General features: G+C 48.0%; 1 protein-coding gene across 1 annotated transcript; it reads right to left on the reverse strand.

Annotated features, from left to right (window-relative positions):
• Positions 1-1,323: 1,323 nt before the first annotated feature.
• On the reverse strand, positions 1,324-22,250 carry LOC116279687 (uncharacterized). The gene is made up of 15 exons (XM_072958203.1): positions 21,742-22,250; positions 19,306-19,420; positions 18,975-19,148; positions 14,838-14,944; positions 11,933-12,000; positions 8,956-9,014; positions 7,917-8,055; positions 7,374-7,432; positions 6,335-6,473; positions 5,802-5,860; positions 4,763-4,901; positions 4,242-4,300; positions 3,203-3,341; positions 2,666-2,724; positions 1,324-1,765 (listed from the first exon to the last, which is right to left on the reverse strand). Exons 1-15 carry the CDS (start codon positions 21,960-21,962, stop codon positions 1,598-1,600), a joined length of 1,704 nt encoding a protein of 567 aa, XP_072814304.1. The 5' UTR covers positions 21,963-22,250; the 3' UTR covers positions 1,324-1,597.
• Between the last annotated feature and the right edge of the window lie 2,852 nt (positions 22,251-25,102).

Genomic DNA, 25,102 nt, shown 5'->3' on the forward strand with positions numbered 1-25,102 from the left:
CCGCCCCACAGTAGCCTTTAAGCACACACAGGAGAACAGTCAACCTCCGTGGATGTTCACCAACCTACCGGACTCATCAGGTTGCTCTGCCGCAAGCACAGGCGGCAGGGTCTCGTCTTCGGCTGTCTCGTCTGGAGCGCCTTCGTCAGCGACGAGTGTCTCAGCACGGGTGCCGTCCCGTTCTGCTTTGGGCTCGGGCACCCCTTCCTGTAAAAACAAAGCAAAGGAACCCCACAACCCACCTTGAGAAACCATCCGACTCCTGCACTTGGCCATTCAGTCTGTCAGTTCGGTGAGGCAGCAACCAGTCACTGCCTGTGTCAAACCACAGGCATCACCCTGGCCAACAGCTGGGAAGACACACGAAAGACACATTCTGCTCCGTGTTGTTACCAGACGCAGGGACACGGGAACACCCATCAGCACGGCAAAGGGCCATTCAGCAGCCTATCGACAGCCGACGCGAACGGACAGGCAGGGCACAAAGGACAGAAGAGTCTGGGGCAGGGCTCGGCTCGGGGAACGCTGGGAAGACCGCACCGTGTCTTCAAAGGCAGGCCGAGCGCAGAGGGGGCAGGCTGAGGGACTCGAGGAGGGGCAGCTTGAGCCAAAGGACGAGGTGGGAAACGGCACGGGAAGTCACACGGAACACCGGGAACACACTTGGGTGGGAACGGAATGGGAAGACCCCACTGGCAAGACTCAGTAAACTGAGGCACCAGCCACTCATCGAAACCGAGGAGGGCCAAAACGACAAGGCGAAGCGGGAGACCTCTGAAACCTGACCGAACTGGCACGGGGAGCTATCTATATGCAGTGACTTGGACTAACCTACCAGGGAAAAGCAGTGCAAGCAAAGAATGGAGACACAGACACCGCTCTCAGTAGGGGAGTGTGGAGAACTAACACAAGTGTACTGTGCCCTGGCGAGACCGAAAGCACAGAGTGACTTAGTGAGCTTGGATTACAAAAGGGGAGTCAAGAACCGCGACGGGAAAACGCAAACGTTGGGACGCAGGGGCGATGCATCCATCCGCTCATGTGCACTAGGGACCCTCGACGGCTAGGTGCTACAAGACGACGTAGGTCAAGAAAACGAGATGGTACCTCCTCGCCAGGGGTGCGTGCGTCCTCCTCTGGTCCCGAGGGGAAAGGTGACTCTTCACCTAGAGGGTGCAGTCACACAGATTATTCAGAGACATCACTGACCACTTTGACCTGCACACACACACACACACACACACACACACACACACACAAACACTTGAAGCCTAACTCCACCCAAGAAGCTTTCCGTAAACTAACGTGGCCCAAGAGCATTTCAGAGGACTGAGGCAGTTTCTTGAGGGAAGGCCTGCTTGTGTTGGGGGTATGTGTGGAGACAGTGGGCAGAAGGAAAACAAAACGGGAGTACTGCATGGGGTATGTGGACCTACAGCCTTGAGGTATCTTAGATCGCCATTTGGCTTCTTCCTTTGAAAGGAGGTCCTGGCCATGGGACCCAGGAACTCCTGCATCCGAAGCATGCCACCCATCTACCCACCAGCTACACCCTTCCCCGCCCCACAGTAGCCTTTAAGCACACACAGGAGAACAGTCAACCTCCGTGGATGTTCACCAACCTACCGGACTCATCAGGTTGCTCTGCCGCAAGCACAGGCGGCAGGGTCTCGTCTTCGGCTGTCTCGTCTGGAGCGCCTTCGTCAGCGACGAGTGTCTCAGCACGGGTGCCGTCCCGTTCTGCTTTGGGCTCGGGCACCCCTTCCTGTAAAAACAAAGCAAAGGAACCCCACAACCCACCTTGAGAAACCATCCGACTCCTGCACTTGGCCATTCAGTCTGTCAGTTCGGTGAGGCAGCAACCAGTCACTGCCTGTGTCAAACCACAGGCATCACCCTGGCCAACAGCTGGGAAGACACACGAAAGACACATTCTGCTCCGTGTTGTTACCAGACGCAGGGACACGGGAACACCCATCAGCACGGCAAAGGGCCATTCAGCAGCCTATCGACAGCCGACGCGAACGGACAGGCAGGGCACAAAGGACAGAAGAGTCTGGGGCAGGGCTCGGCTCGGGGAACGCTGGGAAGACCGCACCGTGTCTTCAAAGGCAGGCCGAGCGCAGAGGGGGCAGGCTGAGGGACTCGAGGAGGGGCAGCTTGAGCCAAAGGACGAGGTGGGAAACGGCACGGGAAGTCACACGGAACACCGGGAACACACTTGGGTGGGAACGGAATGGGAAGACCCCACTGGCAAGACTCAGTAAACTGAGGCACCAGCCACTCATCGAAACCGAGGAGGGCCAAAACGACAAGGCGAAGCGGGAGACCTCTGAAACCTGACCGAACTGGCACGGGGAGCTATCTATATGCAGTGACTTGGACTAACCTACCAGGGAAAAGCAGTGCAAGCAAAGAATGGAGACACAGACACCGCTCTCAGTAGGGGAGTGTGGAGAACTAACACAAGTGTACTGTGCCCTGGCGAGACCGAAAGCACAGAGTGACTTAGTGAGCTTGGATTACAAAAGGGGAGTCAAGAACCGCGACGGGAAAACGCAAACGTTGGGACGCAGGGGCGATGCATCCATCCGCTCATGTGCACTAGGGACCCTCGACGGCTAGGTGCTACAAGACGACGTAGGTCAAGAAAACGAGATGGTACCTCCTCGCCAGGGGTGCGTGCGTCCTCCTCCGGTCCCGAGGGGAAAGGTGACTCTTCACCTAGAGGGTGCAGTCACACAGATTATTCAGAGACATCACTGGCCACTTTGACCTGCACGCACACACACACACACACACACACACACACACACACACACACACACACACACAAACACTTGAAGCCTAACTCCACCCAAGAAGCTTTCCGTAAACTAACGTGGCCCAAGAGCATTTCAGAGGACTGAGGCAGTTTCTTGAGGGAAGGCCTGCTTGTGTTGGGGGTATGTGTGGAGACAGTGGGCAGAAGGAAAACAAAACGGGAGTACTGCATGGGGTATGTGGACCTACAGCCTTGAGGTATCTTAGATCGCCATTTGGCTTCTTCCTTTGAAAGGAGGTCCTGGCCATGGGACCCAGGAACTCCTGCATCCGAAGCATGCCACCCATCTACCCACCAGCTACACCCTTCCCCGCCCCACAGTAGCCTTTAAGCACACACAGGAGAACAGTCAACCTCCGTGGATGTTCACCAACCTACCGGACTCATCAGGTTGCTCTGCCGCAAGCACAGGCGGCAGGGTCTCGTCTTCGGCTGTCTCGTCTGGAGTGCCTTCGTCAGCGACGAGTGTCTCAGCACGGGTGCCGTCCCGTTCTGCTTTGGGCTCGGGCACCCCTTCCTGTAAAAACAAAGCAAAGGAACCCCACAACCCACCTTGAGAAACCATCCGACTCCTGCACTTGGCCATTCAGTCTGTCAGTTCGGTGAGGCAGCAACCAGTCACTGCCTGTGTCAAACCACAGGCATCACCCTGGCCAACAGCTGGGAAGACACACGAAAGACACATTCTGCTCCGTGTTGTTACCAGACGCAGGGACACGGGAACACCCATCAGCACGGCAAAGGGCCATTCAGCAGCCTATCGACAGCCGACGCGAACGGACAGGCAGGGCACAAAGGACAGAAGAGTCTGGGGCAGGGCTCGGCTCGGGGAACGCTGGGAAGACCGCACCGTGTCTTCAAAGGCAGGCCGAGCGCAGAGGGGGCAGGCTGAGGGACTCGAGGAGGGGCAGCTTGAGCCAAAGGACGAGGTGGGAAACGGCACGGGAAGTCACACGGAACACCGGGAACACACTTGGGTGGGAACGGAATGGGAAGACCCCACTGGCAAGACTCAGTAAACTGAGGCACCAGCCACTCATCGAAACCGAGGAGGGCCAAAACGACAAGGCGAAGCGGGAGACCTCTGAAACCTGACCGAACTGGCACGGGGAGCTATCTATATGCAGTGACTTGGACTAACCTACCAGGGAAAAGCAGTGCAAGCAAAGAATGGAGACACAGACACCGCTCTCAGTAGGGGAGTGTGGAGAACTAACACAAGTGTACTGTGCCCTGGCGAGACCGAAAGCACAGAGTGACTTAGTGAGCTTGGATTACAAAAGGGGAGTCAAGAACCGCGACGGGAAAACGCAAACGTTGGGACGCAGGGGCGATGCATCCATCCGCTCATGTGCACTAGGGACCCTCGACGGCTAGGTGCTACAAGACGACGTAGGTCAAGAAAACGAGATGGTACCTCCTCGCCAGGGGTGCGTGCGTCCTCCTCCGGTCCCGAGGGGAAAGGTGACTCTTCACCTAGAGGGTGCAGTCACACAGATTATTCAGAGACATCACTGACCACTTTGACCTGCACACACACACACACACACACACACACACACACACACACAAACACTTGAAGCCTAACTCCACCCAAGAAGCTTTCCGTAAACTAACGTGGCCCAAGAGCATTTCAGAGGACTGAGGCAGTTTCTTGAGGGAAGGCCTGCTTGTGTTGGGGGTATGTGTGGAGACAGTGGGCAGAAGGAAAACAAAACGGGAGTACTGCATGGGGTATGTGGACCTACAGCCTTGAGGTATCTTAGATCGCCATTTGGCTTCTTCCTTTGAAAGGAGGTCCTGGCCATGGGACCCAGGAACTCCTGCATCCGAAGCATGCCACCCATCTACCCACCAGCTACACCCTTCCCCGCCCCGCAGTAGCCTTTAAGCACACACAGGAGAACAGTCAACCTCCGTGGATGTTCACCAACCTACCGGACTCATCAGGTTGCTCTGCCGCAAGCACAGGCGGCAGGGTCTCGTCTTCGGCTGTCTCGTCTGGAGCGCCTTCGTCAGCGACGAGTGTCTCAGCACGGGTGCCGTCCCGTTCTGCTTTGGGCTCGGGCACCCCTTCCTGTAAAAACAAAGCAAAGGAACCCCACAACCCACCTTGAGAAACCATCCGACTCCTGCACTTGGCCATTCAGTCTGTCAGTTCGGTGAGGCAGCAACCAGTCACTGCCTGTGTCAAACCACAGGCATCACCCTGGCCAACAGCTGGGAAGACACACGAAAGACACATTCTGCTCCGTGTTGTTACCAGACGCAGGGACACGGGAACACCCATCAGCACGGCAAAGGGCCATTCAGCAGCCTATCGACAGCCGACGCGAACGGACAGGCAGGGCACAAAGGACAGAAGAGTCTGGGGCAGGGCTCGGCTCGGGGAACGCTGGGAAGACCGCACCGTGTCTTCAAAGGCAGGCCGAGCGCAGAGGGGGCAGGCTGAGGGACTCGAGGAGGGGCAGCTTGAGCCAAAGGACGAGGTGGGAAACGGCACGGGAAGTCACACGGAACACCGGGAACACACTTGGGTGGGAACGGAATGGGAAGACCCCACTGGCAAGACTCAGTAAACTGAGGCACCAGCCACTCATCGAAACCGAGGAGGGCCAAAACGACAAGGCGAAGCGGGAGACCTCTGAAACCTGACCGAACTGGCACGGGGAGCTATCTATATGCAGTGACTTGGACTAACCTACCAGGGAAAAGCAGTGCAAGCAAAGAATGGAGACACAGACACCGCTCTCAGTAGGGGAGTGTGGAGAACTAACACAAGTGTACTGTGCCCTGGCGAGACCGAAAGCACAGAGTGACTTAGTGAGCTTGGATTACAAAAGGGGAGTCAAGAACCGCGACGGGAAAACGCAAACGTTGGGACGCAGGGGCGATGCATCCATCCGCTCATGTGCACTAGGGACCCTCGACGGCTAGGTGCTACAAGACGACGTAGGTCAAGAAAACGAGATGGTACCTCCTCGCCAGGGGTGCGTGCGTCCTCCTCCGGTCCCGAGGGGAAAGGTGACTCTTCACCTAGAGGGTGCAGTCACACAGATTATTCAGAGACATCACTGGCCACTTTGACCTGCACACACACACACACACACACACACACACACACACACACACACACACACACAAACACTTGAAGCCTAACTCCACCCAAGAAGCTTTCCGTAAACTAACGTGGCCCAAGAGCATTTCAGAGGACTGAGGCAGTTTCTTGAGGGAAGGCCTGCTTGTGTTGGGGGTATGTGTGGAGACAGTGGGCAGAAGGAAAACAAAACGGGAGTACTGCATGGGGTATGTGGACCTACAGCCTTGAGGTATCTTAGATCGCCATTTGGCTTCTTCCTTTGAAAGGAGGTCCTGGCCATGGGACCCAGGAACTCCTGCATCCGAAGCATGCCACCCATCTACCCACCAGCTACACCCTTCCCCGCCCCACAGTAGCCTTTAAGCACACACAGGAGAACAGTCAACCTCCGTGGATGTTCACCAACCTACCGGACTCATCAGGTTGCTCTGCCGCAAGCACAGGCGGCAGGGTCTCGTCTTCGGCTGTCTCGTCTGGAGCGCCTTCGTCAGCGACGAGTGTCTCAGCACGGGTGCCGTCCCGTTCTGCTTTGGGCTCGGGCACCCCTTCCTGTAAAAACAAAGCAAAGGAACCCCACAACCCACCTTGAGAAACCATCCGACTCCTGCACTTGGCCATTCAGTCTGTCAGTTCGGTGAGGCAGCAACCAGTCACTGCCTGTGTCAAACCACAGGCATCACCCTGGCCAACAGCTGGGAAGACACACGAAAGACACATTCTGCTCCGTGTTGTTACCAGACGCAGGGACACGGGAACACCCATCAGCACGGCAAAGGGCCATTCAGCAGCCTATCGACAGCCGACGCGAACGGACAGGCAGGGCACAAAGGACAGAAGAGTCTGGGGCAGGGCTCGGCTCGGGGAACGCTGGGAAGACCGCACCGTGTCTTCAAAGGCAGGCCGAGCGCAGAGGGGGCAGGCTGAGGGACTCGAGGAGGGGCAGCTTGAGCCAAAGGACGAGGTGGGAAACGGCACGGGAAGTCACACGGAACACCGGGAACACACTTGGGTGGGAACGGAATGGGAAGACCCCACTGGCAAGACTCAGTAAACTGAGGCACCAGCCACTCATCGAAACCGAGGAGGGCCAAAACGACAAGGCGAAGCGGGAGACCTCTGAAACCTGACCGAACTGGCACGGGGAGCTATCTATATGCAGTGACTTGGACTAACCTACCAGGGAAAAGCAGTGCAAGCAAAGAATGGAGACACAGACACCGCTCTCAGTAGGGGAGTGTGGAGAACTAACACAAGTGTACTGTGCCCTGGCGAGACCGAAAGCACAGAGTGACTTAGTGAGCTTGGATTACAAAAGGGGAGTCAAGAACCGCGACGGGAAAACGCAAACGTTGGGACGCAGGGGCGATGCATCCATCCGCTCATGTGCACTAGGGACCCTCGACGGCTAGGTGCTACAAGACGACGTAGGTCAAGAAAACGAGATGGTACCTCCTCGCCAGGGGTGCGTGCGTCCTCCTCCGGTCCCGAGGGGAAAGGTGACTCTTCACCTAGAGGGTGCAGTCACACAGATTATTCAGAGACATCACTGGCCACTTTGACCTGCACACACACACACACACACACACACACACACACACACACACACACACACACACACACACACAAACACTTGAAGCCTAACTCCACCCAAGAAGCTTTCCGTAAACTAACGTGGCCCAAGAGCATTTCAGAGGACTGAGGCAGTTTCTTGAGGGAAGGCCTGCTTGTGTTGGGGGTATGTGTGGAGACAGTGGGCAGAAGGAAAACAAAACGGGAGTACTGCATGGGGTATGTGGACCTACAGCCTTGAGGTATCTTAGATCGCCATTTGGCTTCTTCCTTTGAAAGGAGGTCCTGGCCATGGGACCCAGGAACTCCTGCATCCGAAGCATGCCACCCATCTACCCACCAGCTACACCCTTCCCCGCCCCGCAGTAGCCTTTAAGCACACACAGGAGAACAGTCAACCTCCGTGGATGTTCACCAACCTACCGGACTCATCAGGTTGCTCTGCCGCAAGCACAGGCGGCAGGGTCTCGTCTTCGGCTGTCTCGTCTGGAGCGCCTTCGTCAGCGACGAGTGTCTCAGCACGGGTGCCGTCCCGTTCTGCTTTGGGCTCGGGCACCCCTTCCTGTAAAAACAAAGCAAAGGAACCCCACAACCCACCTTGAGAAACCATCCGACTCCTGCACTTGGCCATTCAGTCTGTCAGTTCGGTGAGGCAGCAACCAGTCACTGCCTGTGTCAAACCACAGGCATCACCCTGGCCAACAGCTGGGAAGACACACGAAAGACACATTCTGCTCCGTGTTGTTACCAGACGCAGGGACACGGGAACACCCATCAGCACGGCAAAGGGCCATTCAGCAGCCTATCGACAGCCGACGCGAACGGACAGGCAGGGCACAAAGGACAGAAGAGTCTGGGGCAGGGCTCGGCTCGGGGAACGCTGGGAAGACCGCACCGTGTCTTCAAAGGCAGGCCGAGCGCAGAGGGGGCAGGCTGAGGGACTCGAGGAGGGGCAGCTTGAGCCAAAGGACGAGGTGGGAAACGGCACGGGAAGTCACACGGAACACCGGGAACACACTTGGGTGGGAACGGAATGGGAAGACCCCACTGGCAAGACTCAGTAAACTGAGGCACCAGCCACTCATCGAAACCGAGGAGGGCCAAAACGACAAGGCGAAGCGGGAGACCTCTGAAACCTGACCGAACTGGCACGGGGAGCTATCTATATGCAGTGACTTGGACTAACCTACCAGGGAAAAGCAGTGCAAGCAAAGAATGGAGACACAGACACCGCTCTCAGTAGGGGAGTGTGGAGAACTAACACAAGTGTACTGTGCCCTGGCGAGACCGAAAGCACAGAGTGACTTAGTGAGCTTGGATTACAAAAGGGGAGTCAAGAACCGCGACGGGAAAACGCAAACGTTGGGACGCAGGGGCGATGCATCCATCCGCTCATGTGCACTAGGGACCCTCGACGGCTAGGTGCTACAAGACGACGTAGGTCAAGAAAACGAGATGGTACCTCCTCGCCAGGGGTGCGTGCGTCCTCCTCCGGTCCCGAGGGGAAAGGTGACTCTTCACCTAGAGGGTGCAGTCACACAGATTATTCAGACAACACTGACAGCTTTGACCTGCACACACACACACACACACACACACACACACACACACACACACACGTGAAGCCTAACTGCTTGCAAGAATTTTTCCGTAATTTAACGTTACCCAAAAGAATTTCACAGGGAAGATGCACTTTGCTTAGGAAAACCTTGGTCTTTTGTTGGCTATGTATTGCGGTAGTTGGGAAATGGAAAAGAAACAGTAATGGATATGTTATCTGTAGCTACAGACTTCAGATATATTTCATTAGCTGTTGTATTTTTGTTTTTAATGGACATACTGGGTATTGAACCAAGGAACTCCTGTATCTGAAGCATGCGATCCATCTACCAATCAGCTATTCTCTTCCCTCACCCTGTAGTGGCTTTTAAGCACAGAGAGAAGAAAAATCAAACTCCATAGATTTTACTATTTTACTGGCCATGTCAGTGTTGTCTTTTCCATCCACAAAGGTCAACTTCTTCTCATCTGTTGGCTCCTCTGGAGCACCTTCATCGCTTGCATCCGTCTCAGTACCGTTTTCTTGTTTCTCTATTTCTGGCTCGGTCATCCCTCCCTATGCTTTAGGTCATGACCAGAGAGCCCTAATACTCAAATCTAATCTTCTTGCTCTTTTCCTCAAAATTCCCTATGGAATCCCTGCAGCACATGTTGCTCATTTCCAACCTGACAGCCATTGTTTTTCTTCCTTCTTGTTGCACAATTGCAACTTTACTTTGATATCTTTTTATCCCAATATACAAAGAAGGTAACCTCTCCCCAGCTCCCGAAACAGAATTGACTTCTAAGATAATGAGTGGAACTACCTTTCCTTCACCAGAGGCTCATTTAGGAATGAGTATGTGATATAACCCAGCCAGTAAAATATCCGGTGAAGGCTATTGTAAGCATCCTACTGTTCTTCGTTATTTGTAGGAAAAGAGGTAGACAAAAGCAGTCCTTCCGGCCTTTGGATATTCCCATGTGAGAATATAATGCCAGGAGCTGCTGCCAACCAGCAGACCAGGAAAGGAGACGTCAAACACCGGCAGCCTCACAGCTGAAGGAGGGACATCTGGGATGCTGATGGCATCATGAATCATCTGCACAATCCTACTTCTTCTTGTTTTAGCCACTGCCCCTCAGGTCTATTATTCGTTACAGCAAGCAGCATTCCGATACATTTCCCGGGGTCTACAGGAGACCTACTCTTCTCTGTAGAACTAGAAGGACTTCCCAGAGCGTGCCTGAGCTCTGCATTCACCTCGTTCCCAACCACGCCCACGGCATCCTTTTTGGGCCAACTTCATGAAACTCATGAATCCCCTTGAGTTCCCTGGCACATCTTTGCCTCTGCCTGCTGTTCCTTTGGCCAAATGTCATCTTGAAAGTTGTTCCTCCTACCAAACACTGTCCTTCTCTCTGCTTCCCTGGCAAACTTCTCGCCCTGCATGCTTCCCTCCAGTCCTGCCCACTTTTTCAAGAGCCATTTCCTCACCATGAACTTAAAGCATTGGGCACATATGAAATACCAATGAAAGATACAGAAAGACACTTATGAAGCCCTAGGGGCCCTGGGACACAGGGAGCAGAGTCACCGAGAGGGACTCACAAACATGACGATAAGTGACATGCTCCTGGGGGGCGGGGCTGCATGTTAAATGTCTGCATTTTGTAACATCAGGTTCGTGCTTAGCACCTATGAGACACTTGACAGCCATTTATGTGGGGAAAAAAAATGACCTAAAAAGTGATAATAATTATCAGATCAATGAGAATGCTTCCTTTCAATATTCTATTTTAAAAAACACAGAAAACAACCAGGGACAACTGTGTCGTATTCTGATTGCCTTAAGGACAAGAACTACCAGTTCCATCTCTGTGTCTCCCATAACTGGCAACGCCAACCAGCAGAAGCTCTTTGCTTGCCAGGGGCTAGCTGTGTTACAGGGGCCCCCACAGAGCGCAGACTGTGCAAGTGCCAGGGCTCTCATCTAGGCGGCACAGCAGTGTTCATGCGCATGGGAAGCATTTTTGTGCTTTTACTGCAGTTTCTTAAGTCCTGTGTTGGGCTATTTGAATATTTATGATGAAAATCCTTTAACTGATGGCAACAGAGCAGCTGGTTCTAACAAAATTAGTTTCATGACAAGTATCCAAGAATAAGAAGAGGAAGAGGGAGGAGGAGAAGGAGGAGAAAGACAGGAATATATCTGGTTGTCATTAGGTCAGCATATCACATTCTGTTCGCACTTATGAGGAATGAAGTTGTAAGAGTGAGACCTGGTTGGTGTAAGGATGGGAAAAATGACCAGTGCTTCTCCACAAGGCACTGCTTTCCGGACTTCTGTACTGTCGCTGGGTACTTTTCAACAACAATCTCTTACTGGTGTGCTGCGCACTGGCTCAGCTTTGCAGTACTCACGGGTTGCCAAAGCGTTAGAGTACCAGGAAGGGATTACTGACTTCTCCCTTTTAAAGACAGTAACTTTTTAAGTGAGATGAGTCACTATGCAATAACTAACCTTCATTTCCCCAGTGTAACCCATTAGATCCAGTTCTATGAGAAGTCCAGTGTGTTATAGTGTGGTTGATGGAGGAAATGTACAACAAACTTAAAGATCTGTTTTCCTTCTTTACACAAAGACAGAACATGGGATTTCAGGGGCTGTGTTTAAATACATGAATTTCTTTCCAGACAACACTGTCTCAGGGTTTAAATGACCTACAATTAAATTCCTAAATAATCTGGAACAGTAGAGAATTAAGGGAGAAATTAATTGTAAAAATCAAGGTATACATGGAATTCCCACACTGGCTGTTCTGACTGCTCTGTCATGATCAGCACTGCCTCACTCTCACTTTCTCCATCTATGGCAGGACCACAGAGAGTCACTTACAATCAGAAGTCTTCGCCAGGCTGGTAGTTTGAAAGGGTCTTTCACGTCTCCTTTCGTCTTTGTGTTCGCTATGTTAAAAAAAGTAATCGATAAATATTACTCTTGAATGCCAATATGAAAATAATGACCAAAGATACTAAACTCTTACATTATTTCATACAATAGCAGAGCTAATATCAAACCTTCAATGGTCCTGTATACCTCAAATTTCTAAGTTCTATACACTTGTTCTTTAACATGTAATTAAAGGAGAAAAAAAGTCAGGTTAAGTAGTCATGAGTTGAGGGCAGGATAGCTCATGAAGTGAACTAGACTTAGTCTGACACACGGAAAGGATCTTGAACTCAGAAGTCCGAGCTCTGTAACCAACAGCTATTTGTTCCCGGAAAAGTTGTTTCTCATCAGCTCAAAGTGTTCCTCTATAAAACTGGGATCTTATAGCCTTAATTCCCAATAGTATTCAGAGGATTTAATGACATAATATACCCCCACAATGCTCCAAGAAACGGTGAAGAAATTGAACAAGTCCTTCTTGAACTTTAATGCCAGAACTATTTTAGCACCCCAAATAAAAACCAATGTGTGTTTTTTCATAGGTGCAATATTCAAAGGTGCAGTTTTCAGAAAATGTTCCAAGTTATGGTGATGAGCCGTCCTTTTTCAGGGATTATAATTCAGGGCACCTCAGCTATTACATGTTTTGTAGCTGTATTTGTAAGTACAGGACGTCACACAAGCAATGCATGAGAACTATACAAGCTGTCGCCCTGCAGTCTGAGTGTGGGTCACGAGGAAGGCTGAGGAGCGTGGGTCAGCACGGGCATCCTGGGAGGAGAGGTCACACAGGACCAACTGCAGGGCCACATTCTGTTTTCTTTTCTTCTTTTAAAATGATGTTATTAAAGGTCTTTAGAGAACAACATGCACAGCGCAGACCCAGCTGCCAACGAGACCCTGCTGAGACCAGTTTTCATACCGACGCTGCAGCAACAGAATCGAGGGGAACAACAGAATGGCTAGAAAGCCCTCCTCCCCACCCCAACCCCAGTGACCTGTGGAAGACGGGTGTCACTTTGACCTCAGGGAATCCCTTCGCTTCTTGGAAGATTCCAGAGGAAGAGTATAGAGGAAAGCCCTCAAGGCAAAAGACAGGATTTTCTGCTCAATTAAACACTTTAGGACCCAAATAGCTGCTTAGAAAAATCAGTTATGACATTGTTTGTACCCCATGCATAAGGGATACACTTGGAATGAAATACAGAACACGAGGATGCTGAAGGACAAAGGGCTCAGAGGCCCTGAGATAAAGGATCCTGGGCCACTGCTGCATCTCACTAGTCTGGCCTTTGGCGTGATTTCCAGCTCATGATGGGCACAGCTCACTGCCATCCCCCAACTGCCTGCACCCAACTCGGAACTCTCACCTGTCGTGTGACAAGTAACACTTATTTTCAACCTCAGTTTAGTGATCATCGCCATTTTAGTGTAAACACTTACGTATTAAAACCACTAATAAGAGCATATCCTTCTACACTCCATGCCTAGGTATCTTGAGGAAAGACATCAATGCCTTGTTGAAGAAGAAGCCTGACCATATTTGGTGATTCATCATTTACAGCAAGCATGAGGGCTGTTCTAAAATCAGGGAAGAAAACCCACCCCCTCCCCAAGGAATTTACTTAACTTACTCCAACAGCTTATTTGATATATTGTACCTTGACCATCTCTGTAAGACTGATCATATACATGCTCAAGTGTTCATCTCGGCAAGTTACCTCAAGGCCAAAAGCAAGCCACAAAAAAGCAGCCCCCTGTCCTCCTGGGGTAACACAGAGACGAACTTGCAGATTTAAAGTCCTCTGATGGACAAGAAACGATGCTGAGGTCACTTATGTCAAGTAGGGAAAGATTTAAATAAAGATTTCCCCATTTCTTGATGAGTCTGAAATTTTATACTTTAAAATCAGCTAGAGGTCAGGAAAACAAAAGCTGTTTGCAGGCTTCAAACAATAATATGAATAATGAAAATAGTCCCGGTTGCAGTGAATCATCCTGAGAAGCATGTGCTTGGCCCTGAATTAAATACCGTATGTATTTCCTTCTTACACACAACCCCCCATAAAGGATGTACTCCTGTCCTCCTTTACATATCAGGAAACTTATCTGTCGATAAGAAGTTATGTTCCTCAGGGAACACACCTGACAAACAGGAAAGCTAGGACTTAAACCTGGTCTGGATCTAAAGCTCAACTCTTTCCTCTTTATCATCTACCACTGCCTTGTCTGCTTTAAAGGAAATGTTTATTCAATCACTAAAGCTATCTTTCCTGTTTCTACCATTATCAATTAAAAATAAAATCATCAAAATGAACAAGAATTGAGAAAGGATAAAAACGGATGAGCCCATAGGATCCGGTAATGGTGATGCACACTCGTGTGTGATAACCTAAAAATATCAGTATTCTTCAAAGAAAGTCATTTCAAGCTAATAGTCATCTAAAAGATAAAACAAATTCCTCTATGTTTAACCTTCATCTTTTAAGAAAAAACCTATACACAGTAGAAATTTAAACATTATTATAAAAGAATTCAGATATTCAATGTTCTATCATAACATCAATTAAAATTGGAATTCATACTAATAAAATGAAAGTGATCTCCCTGACCTATGAGAAGATCATATGATCAAAAGAATCAGGTTGCAAATGACATCAGTCAATATTATAAAGGAAGAGGAATCCTGTTCTATTCTGTTCTTTGTGACACCCAGTCGGAATTGCTTTTCTCCCTAACCGAAGATGTGTGGATTCTAAGTTAATCATTTTATTAATTTAAGTTTTCTAACTGATACTGCTCGGGAACAACAGCAAAGTTTTTTTTTTTAAAAGGTAACAAACTACTGTACCTTTTCGTCTTCTCAACTGTAGGCATATGTGCCTGTTTTTCCTTTAAAAAGTCTGCCATTAGCTGCCTGTTGTTCCTTCTGGCAAGTAACAGTGGTGTCAGGTCATCCTGTAAAACAGCAAAAACAGTGTATAATGTACAAAATTACATATTTCAAAACTGAATGTAAAAATTTGTAAGTCTGAACATAAACATATCATGTAAAGTAAATACAAAGTAGCCTCTTCCTCCTCACCCCTCTGGGCTCCTACTCTTTAAAACACTCCTCCTTGAGCTCTTCAGAAAGTTCACCGTGAAGTCATTCTCTAAAACTCACTTCAAGCACTTACTGGTTCCAAGAACCTTTGCTTCTGCCAGGCCTTCTGTCGCCCCCTTACTGCTCTGTGACTGCGCTCAGCGCTCTCAGCACTGCTCCACAGGGAGCCATGTAGCTACTGAGTCAAGCGCAACTCTAAGGAGCCACGTGGAGGAGAAAGACATCACACCGTCTGCAGTGAGCATAACCTGTACAGATTTGACCACGACCAACCTCATCAGGTTTAAAGACATTCCGATGGGAATATGATTATTTGCATATTCATGAAAAGAAAAAGGTTGTTTTAAAAATCAACTTATAAGTTCTAATTTGAAAAATTCAATCCCATGCGTGAGATTATTATACAATATGAAATAGATTATAAATTTAATATTCACTGACTTTAAAACCTCAAAATCATTATCAAAATATACTGTAAAACAGTAATTGTCAAATCAAATGCTTACAGAGGCAAAGTAGAGGACCCATGTTCAGTGAAGGTCCCAGGTGAGGACGGCAAAGTGGAGAACACACACCCCACTGACTAGGGGCCGCCTCTGCACAGCTGACCACACGGGAGCCTGGGCTCACGGGGGACTAGATTTGTTCCTTTAGTTCAAGTCTGAAACGTAGATTTCTGCACGAGTCTCCTAAATTTTAAACGTTGACTCAACGTGTGGAGGCCAACTGAACATATCCAGGGGCCATGTTTCGTCTATAGCCCACTTGTGTTTGTATGTTTGCTGTGTTTCCAAACAGCTGGGTATGAAGCAAATATTTGGATGTAAAACCTTTCCTTCCTTTAGTAGCATATGTCCTACCAAAAAAAAAAAAAAAACTGGGCCCCAACATGTCATAAAAAGTGCTGTTAAGACTCATAATACCTACTTTAAGAACTTTTCCTATGCCTACTCAGACTACAATCTGTATCGCAATCTCCCTTATTGTTAATCATATGGATGTCTAGTTCATAAGATGCCTGAAACTACATTCTTAAAACAATTCCCTTCTGTTAGTAACCTCCTGGGTTTTGATGTTTAAAACTGCCATCTTGCATGGTGTATTCATTTAGAATGGAATACTACTCGGCCATAAAAACAATGAAATCCTGCCATTTGCAACAACATGCATGGGACCAGAGATTATCATCCTGGATGAGGAAAGTTGGAAAGAGAAAGACAAACCCCAGGTGATATCACTTAATATGTGGACTCCAAACTATGACACCAATGAACTTACTGAAGAAACAGAAACAGACTCACAGATGTAGAAAACAAACTGATGGCTACCAGAGGGGAAAGGTGGTGGAGGCGGGGTAAGTTAGCAGTTTGGGAGTAGCAAATACAAACTACTGCATATAAAATAGATAAACGACACCGTCCCACTATACAGTGCAAGGCCCTGTATGCGACATCCTGTAGTCAACCAAAGTGGCCAAGAATATGAAAAAGTGTGTGTGTGTGTATATAACTGAATCACCGCTATAAAGCAGAAACTAACACAACACTGTAAATCAAGTATACTGCAATTTTTTAAAAAAACCCACCATTTTAATGATGCAGGTGCTCAGTGAATCTAACAGATATATTGCAAGATTCGGTCACACAGATTTAACCAACAGAAGGGTCATGATTTATTATCACTGCACTCAGGAAACCCTGTTGGCCTAATGCCTTGGTTGGTAACAAAAGGTGCAAAATCCTCAAAGGGCTCTACTTATTAAATCATTCACCAGAAGCAAATTTCTAAGACTCTTTGAGTGACACCGAATGATCAGTGATTGGAAGGAAAAAGGAGTTATTCTTCAAGCCCACAGATACTGCCAATAATACTCGTTTTAACTTGTCAAGCACAGAAGTAGGGATGGATAGAAGTCAGACTTCTGTGGCTGGACAGGAGAGCACTGAAGGACGCCGCATATGTCACACTCCCACTCTTCTAGAGAGGCCTTCTGTTCGAGAGCTGTGAACTGACACGTAGTACACGTAGCCATTCAACAGTTCTCACCCAAGGGCTGTATCAGAATCTCAAGGAAATCTTTCGACTACCCGTGCCCAAGCCTTACTACATTTATTCACTCAAAATCTTCAGGGGACAGCCTAGGCTTGAACATTTTTGGAGATGCTGCCAGGTGATTGTGGTTCACTGGCACGATTTTAGCTGAGAACTCGCACAGGAGACAACCGACCAGTTCGGACCCATCGCTTACCCACGTGGCCAGTTCCTTCCCTCATCTGAGGATTTGCACAAACAAAGAAATGTTGAGACATAAAAGTCACTTAACAAAACTGCATTTCATTCTCCTGGGTAGACAGCAGTACAACAGGGACTACTCAATTCAGAAGCAACTTGATTTCATTATCTCTGCATTCTTTACTTCCCATCAAGACATCCTAGATTTGACAGCCAAGTCTAGACTCTTATCTAAGAGGCTGTTTCTGCCAGAATAGGACACTGGGTCAGTTTGTTATCTGTTCTTCTTATTTCCCACGGACTCACCCCCTCCCTGTTCACCACCAGTGTCATTTCCTCAGAGTCCCCATAAAACTGATGTCTCGGCAAGTGTACAGTTCACTCACACTCTTTCCCAAGATGACAATGTTTCTCCCCAACAAGTGAAGAACAGCTTGCCCAACTACATAAACAGAAGGAAAACAAAAACCTCCTCTTGCTATTTCCCAATTTCCACACTAGCCTGCGTATTTCAACTGCTCAATCCATAGTCTGTTTCCTTTTATTTCCCCTTAAGCCTTGGGCAATGAGACAGAAATCAGTTTTAGATAAATTCTTTGTTTTAATAAAACAGAAACTTGTCCATAGCAGCAAGAAGTTGATTACACTGTCAGATGTTTTTGTTTTGCTTCAGTGTTAAGACAAAGTCTATTTCCAAGGCAAGTTTTGCTTTCTTTGATTTTTACACCAAACAGAAAAAAAAGTGAGTGGGTAAAAACTGAAAAGAATTTTTTTTACCTGCAACAAATGCAACGTTTGCACAAATATCTGCCATAAATAAACAAAAGAAAGCTGCACCTTCTAATGCTTCTTTGCAAATCTCATTATTTAAAGTGAAATCTTAGACAAGTTCTTTCCAAACATTTTCACTCAGGAAGTGCCTGAGCCTCCAATATGTAAAACTGCACCTACTATGTCAGCGGAGGGCATTCCTGGCAGGGCTGCAGTGGCGGGAGGTAACAGATGTCCTGGAGCAAAAGCAGGCGGACCAGCTTTGCCATCACCTGCTGCCCACAAAGAGCCACAGCCCCACTGAGGAGCTACACCAGGCTAAGCGTGGAAGACCCTAAGGTGTACGTGGTGGGCCACATGGACACCAGCACCAGTGAATGCCCTTGCCGGTTGTCAAACATGACCTGACTGACCTCACTTGCCCTGATCCTATTACCGGGGGTCCTGGGGTGCTCAGGGCCTGTGGCCTGCTGCCTCCCCTGCCCATGTGCACTCACCCAGCTCCCCTGCTGCATACTGAGCCTCCCTCCTCCCACCCATCCCCAGTAGCCACCCCGCCTCTTAAGGCAGCCAGCCCTCATCATCATTTCACTCCCCCCAGGCCTTCATCTTCTATGGCCTCTGAACCTACCACCCACTCCCAAGCACTTCCTAATGGGGAGCTGTTCCTTCCAGGGTAGCACAGGTGCTGGGTGACAGAGCTCTGCCTTTCCTGTGGGCATCACCTTTCTCTAGCCCCTGGCGTTGGCTTTGGACTTGTTTCCATGGTAACAGGGCCTGATGTAGTCTATTCGGTACATGTATTAGAAATAAAACACCTGTGGCTAAAAAAGAACCTGTATTTGAAATACTTTGTCAAGAAAGCGAGTGGAGCTATACCTGATTTCTCATGTCCACGTCCGCGGCGTGGGACAGCAGCTTCTCCGCGATAGACGCGGTGTCGAGGCATGCCGCATAGTGGAGTGCGGTGTTGCCAAGCACATCTGCGGCGTTGACGTTCGCTCCACTTTTCAGGAGGATCTCCACGCACTCCTCCGCCTCGCACTGTACGGCCTGTCGGTATCATGCCAAGAAACAGACTGTAAGTGCCAGGAATTCCAAGTCAACATGCCACAAGTCCCAGCGGTTCATTATGCTTAAACCAAACCAATTCAGTTTTAAGTCATTACATGGACTCCACCTCATGTGGGCACGGCTGGCTGCTACACACCTTGATCAGCGCCGTCCTTTTCTTCCTGTCCCGGGCATCGATCTGGCAGCCTCGCTCCAGAAGAAGAGTCACCACGCCTCCGTGGCCATTGGCAGAGGCCAAATGGAGGGCCGTCCTATGAACGGGAGACAACTTTTTAGGACAGTAGAGCGTAGTAGTTCAAACATACAATTACTCATATCACTGGAAACATTCAATAGCATGCTCTTCCTACCCCTTTAAAAGAAATACTCAGTTTCCTTATGCAGGAAGAACACTATTTATAAGCTCTTATTACTCACCACATTAAAGGAAGAACAACCTGTTTGAATAGTAAGCATGACCTCGAGATTCAGCTCAACTTGGGCCCGACTTCTACTTTAACTGTCACTTACAAGCTGCCACTTAGCCTTTCTGTGCCTCAATTTCCTCATCAACCAAACAGGGATGAAGTAGGAGTTATCTCACAGGACACGGCTGTGACGCTTCAGTGAAAATCCATGCAAAGTGTTTGCAACAGTTCCTTGCACAAGTAACAGCTCAGTTGCTGTCCGACAATATAATCATGACTCTCACTACTATTTTACAAAGACAGCATTTCAATGAAGTAAAATGGTATCACACCTACTTTGCTTCTGTAAGGATCAGAGAGAACACTGGACTTCAATGATTCTAAGATGCTCATTTTCTCACAGTTTAACATCTCTGGCATGGGAAGGCAATTTCAAATTCATCATGTCTTACAACCATACTTGGTAGTATTTTTTAAAACTGTTTCTCATTTTTCCTGTTGGTCTAATTATTGGAATATCTTTTGGTCTCCGGTTGCATTTTTATTGTTGCGGAAGTATAGTTGATGTATAACACAGTGACAGAAATTACAGGTGTACAGTTCAGTGATTCACAACCTTTCAAAGTTATACTCCACTTGGAGTTATTATCAAACAGTAGCTATACTCCCCGTGTTGTACAATATATTCTGGTAGCTTCTTTCAAATCTTACAGTTTGTGCCTCTAAGTTCCCTACCCCTATACTGCCCCGCCCCGCTTCCCTCTTCCCACTGTGAACCACTAGTTTGTTCTCTGTATCTGGGAGTTGGCAGCACTTAACAAATTTCCTTATTGGGGCATAAAATAGTGGGGCATTTGACAACCTATGGTGCCTTTCAGTAAGTGCAATAATGGCCCATGCCGCAGGTCTACTGCAGTTCTTGTCACACGGGTGGCATTTAAATCAACTTTAGACCTTAAAAACATGATAGGCAATATTGTAAATCAACTAGACTTCCATTGAAGAATTGTGAGTTACACATGCTGTTTTGAATTCTTGTGATGAAATTCAAACATCTGTGTAGTAGACAAAGACAAAGCGTTACCCTTCTTGATATCAAAATGTGCTGTAAATTTCCACAAATTACTGATTTACCAACAGTTGAAAAAACACATAAATGAATGGATCGGAACATGCCCAAACACCCAAGTCTATGTAAGACTTTAGAACTTGTTACTGATGAAATTTCATATAAGGGAAAGAGAAGTTATTCATGCGTGATGGAGAAACAATCTATTTAGAGGAAAGTAGCTAGATTTTTATCTCACGTACATAAGTGTAAGACGTATGGATAAACATTTTTAAATATACAAAGTGAGAAAAGTACCAGAAGAAAACATAAATTTCTATCTATACATTTTTTATGCTGACAAAGACATTCCAAAGAAGGACTTCAAAAGCAAGAATTCTGGAGGTTGATTGAACAACATAAAAAAAAATTAAAACCCTGTAGATCAGAAAATAAGATTAACAAAAAAAACCAACAATGTGCCTTTAAAAGATGTACAGTGTATTTGTGTCAGACAATATGTTCATTTTTACTGACAAGTCTTTGAAAGCAACAAGCAAAAAAAGCCTGTAATTTGAATTTGGTTTATGGAAAATTCAATAAATATGGGAAGACCACAGATTTAAAGAAAATGAGTCCACGTGTTCAAGAGCACAGCTATCTATCTCCCCACTTCAAAGTTGTCCTCTAAGGTCCTTCAGTAAAGAATGTATGTACAAACGTGTACACTGATATAAAATGGATCTTGAATTTTATCCCAAGAAGTTTTATCCCAGAGGCTCATCTATCATGGCAATTATTTTTCTCATTACACACTTTCCTGTATATAAAAGTGTACATTCAAAATAAGATGCCATTTTTATCTTTATGTTGAATCTGGTCTCTATTATTACTGCCATGCAGTTAAGTCACTGAAAAACTGTCAGGAAAGTGCTCTCTAAGGGGAATTATGAGTGGGTCCAAAACCAGCTCAAGCTTTAGCCGCCTATAAAGTTTGCTGGCCACTGGACCCCACGCTGGTTTCCAGGAGCCTCAGAGGGAAACTGACAGCTGGGCCAGGCCCCCGGCCCCCGGCCCCTCCCAGACCCGCCCTGCCCTGTCCTGCCACCCCTGTGACCTGTTCTTTCTATCACGCTCGTCCAGGCCATTCTGTCTCAGGAAGAGTACTCGCTGGACCTTCCTGACATCTCCAGCACAGGCAGCTCTATGGATCTTTTTTAGGTCCCTTCTGTGAATGTGGTAGCCAGGCTGCGAGTTCCTGCGGTCTCTCTGAGGGCTGATGGTACAGCCCACAGGCGACTCGCAGCTCGCACGGCAAACGCAAAAAAATCGGCTCATTATCTCTACAAGTAGGCTTTCCACCACCACTGGGGTCTGGCTGGGAAGCTGTGTCCGTTGGATTCTATCCGTACACAGTAACCGCAGCCTAGCAACGCTGATGCAGTGCCCGTGCGCCTCGGAACCCCGAGCCCCTACCCGTGCGCACAGAGGCCCTGAGGCCCAGCACGCCCCGCCCGCACGTGCCAGCCCCAGGCATCTCTGATCTCTGCCACTGCTTCTGGGCCACACTGCTTTCCTTTCAAATATTGCTGCTACTTGGCTGGCTGGTTCAGGACATTTGCAGAATTTAGACTCACCCAAGAAAGACGTGTTGGCATGTGACTGGTCATGGAGTGGTGTGGAGCTTCAGGATGCTGAGGGCCTCATCCCCCGGAGAGCTCCCCCCGAAAACTCTTTCAACCTCCTTGCCCTTCAGTTTATTCCTGTTGTCAACTGAAATAAAGTCACACAATGAGAGAGTTCTGGGTTAAGTCATATTGGCGGCAAGATGAAAGCTCTGAGAAATTCTTCCAAAGAAGCAAAGGGAAAACTCAGTGTCATACAGGATTTCAGTGAAGGGGGGCACATGCAGTCAAGCACACACTCAGGCAGAAGCTGCTGCTAGTCATGAGGAGCAGATGTCACCATCAATGATTTTCGTACTTTTCTAGATAGAAGATGCAAGACTTTGGGCCATAAAATCTTCTCCTGAAAATACCTAACTGTCTGAAGGCCTGTTCAGCCAGTTTTCAGAGAGCACAGAGTGCCTCACTCCTGACCTCTGCCATGAACTCCTCTCACAGAGTGTTGGAGGTGAGCGGTGGCAGCAGCTCCTGATTGAATCCAAGCAGAGTTAGCTGGCGAGTGCCAACCCGATCCGATCCTTGGAGAGGCAGGTGCCAAGTGCCACTTTTTAGTTAGCACCTTCCACATGCCTATGGGCCCCAGCCGCTCTCCATGGAAAGTAGCAGATGCAACAGCAGAAAAGCTCTTTTCATCGTTTCAGAGACTGTAGCAATGTGGGTCTTTCAGTTCAAACTTAAGAGAAACTGATGCACATTCTCCAGATGAAATGAAAACGTGTTTCCACGGGCCTGCTGAACCTTCCCTGTGGCTCAGCCTTATGTTTTCACATTTGCTTCACTTTTAATTTTTGCTTTGACTTTCCACCAAATACATCTTTCATCAATCCAAGATTTGTTTTGGAACATGGGGTAACATTGGAGAATGTTTTAAAAATGATTATTCACTTGTCCCAAACAACCCATCTTTTCTCAGCTGTACCACTTCAGCTTGCATTCAGTTCTCAGAGGTTTTTTTCCATTTCTGGGTTTTCCATTCTGTTCCACTGAATGGTCTGCTGCTTCTAGCATCAGCAGTACACGTCCAAACTTCCCCTCCTCATCCTTCCTCTTCAGGATTCTCTCGGAAATGTTTACCTTTACATTATTTGACCTGAATTTTTAACCATCACTATGCCCCCTTAAAAAGAATTCTTAGTTTAGTGAGGCTTTTCATGGTAATTACGTTACGAGAATTAACTGAGAATCAATCTCCTGTAACAGTGTATCCAGGTGCATGGTATGTCTCTCAATTGGTCTCATTTTATGTCCTTCTTTAGCTTATGGTGTCTTTTTTCCTTATGTAAGTCCTGTATATTTCTTGATATATTTATATATGGGTTTTTTTTCATTTCTTTATTGTGATGGTATATTACTTCTTCACTACAATTTATAAATGATCATTGGATGTCTGTGGTTTTGTTTTATTTTCTTTTGTTTTGCTTTTGATAGCAGGAGTGAAGAAAATGTTTAAGCTGTAATTCTGTTACAGGAGACAGAGGAGACAGTTTCTGGCGGTACTTAAGGCAGGCACAGACTGACTGGTGTAGATTTCACCAGATGTCAAAATTGAAGAACAGTATGCAGATGAAAATTAAAAAATCAAGTAAAATGCAAACGTGGAAGGCAGAGGGGAACAAAGAGGATTGGGGAGAACGTCTGAAACTGAAGAACAATTCTAATGTTTCTGGCAAGGCCAAAGGAGAGTCCCGGAGCCTTAAAATGCCCAATAAAGAAACCCCACTTCTTCCAGAAATGGGCTTGTACTGTACCCCTACCCTGCTAGTCAGAGGCTAGGAGCACTTGTGGGAAACATGGCCATGGTACAGACACAGATGTGGGTCCAGAAGGACAGCTGCTGGGGCATAGGAATGTGTCCTAAGTGGGCTCCCGGGTTTGCCCAGGACTGGGGGATTCTTGGCACCCAGGACTATCAGTGATAAAATCAAGACAGTCCGGGGGAAACTGGCATGGTTCGCTCCCCTCTCCCTAACACTGTAGACCTGATCTGAACATTTTCTTGCCTGGCATAGCCCTCATCTCTGTGGCTCCTTTAGGATCATGGCAGCTTACAGCTGCAAAATGTTTTCACCCTCTTCCTACTTTGGCCATCTAGCCAGAGCAGACAGCATCTGTGATTCTGAGATTCCTTAGGCAGAATGGGGCATTTGTAACTTTTCTTGGTAGCTCTCAGACATTGAAACTCTCGGAGAATGCAAGTTAAAATTTCAGCTCGGTCCTGTTTTACTTCCACACTTTCCCGTCTAATCCAGACTAACCCCTGTGTCATGGGCCCTCCAGCACTGTGAGGGCACAGAGCAGGCCTACTTTAACCCTCCCACAAGGGCCTTTGCTTCCAAGAAGAAAAAGGCAAATGCTGGCACTGAGCTTATTTCCTCATGACTACAGTCAGCCCCTAGTGCATTTACCACCTTCAACAAAAATGGGTGAGCATCTCTGCTTCACAAAGTCTTCAGCCATTTTTACTTGCTCCAGAATCTGGGCCAAACGTAGGGCCTCTTAGATTTATAGGGGTTTGGTGCCAAGAAATTGTTACGACCATCCTCTTGGTGGCTGATATTTTTTTCACTGGAAACAAATTGAGTGGCTCAGCCTCCACCCTGAGACCCAAGTGGGTGCTCGTAGGGGAAGGAGGTAGGCAGAAGCTTAGTATGACTCTTTAGAACCTGGCATGTGGAGGACTCAGTCTTAGCAGAGTGAGGCACACCTACATCCCCTGTGACTACTGAGGTCTTCCTTGTCGCATATGTATTTTCTTTCTCGTGTTTTGTACCTTTTTAATAGTAAATGTAGGTT

The sequence above is a fragment of the Vicugna pacos genome, unplaced genomic scaffold (assembly GCF_048564905.1).
Source record: "Vicugna pacos unplaced genomic scaffold, VicPac4 scaffold_225, whole genome shotgun sequence".
Lineage (NCBI taxonomy): Eukaryota > Metazoa > Chordata > Mammalia > Artiodactyla > Camelidae > Vicugna > Vicugna pacos.

What these genes read in the sequence shown, in the direction of transcription:
- LOC116279687 (XM_072958203.1), bottom strand. Translation starts at nt 21,962, where the DNA reads ATGAGCCGATTTTTTTGCGTTTGCCGTGCGAGCTGCGAGTCGCCTGTG. An exon ending in AGAGCAACCTGATGAGTCCG is followed by an intron (nt 7,433 to 7,916) that starts GTAGGTTGGTGA and finishes TGCACCCTCTAG; the next exon opens with GTGAAGAGTCACCTTTCCCC. An exon ending in CACGCACCCCTGGCGAGGAG is followed by an intron (nt 4,902 to 5,801) that starts GTACCATCTCGT and finishes TTGTTTTTACAG; the next exon opens with GAAGGGGTGCCCGAGCCCAA.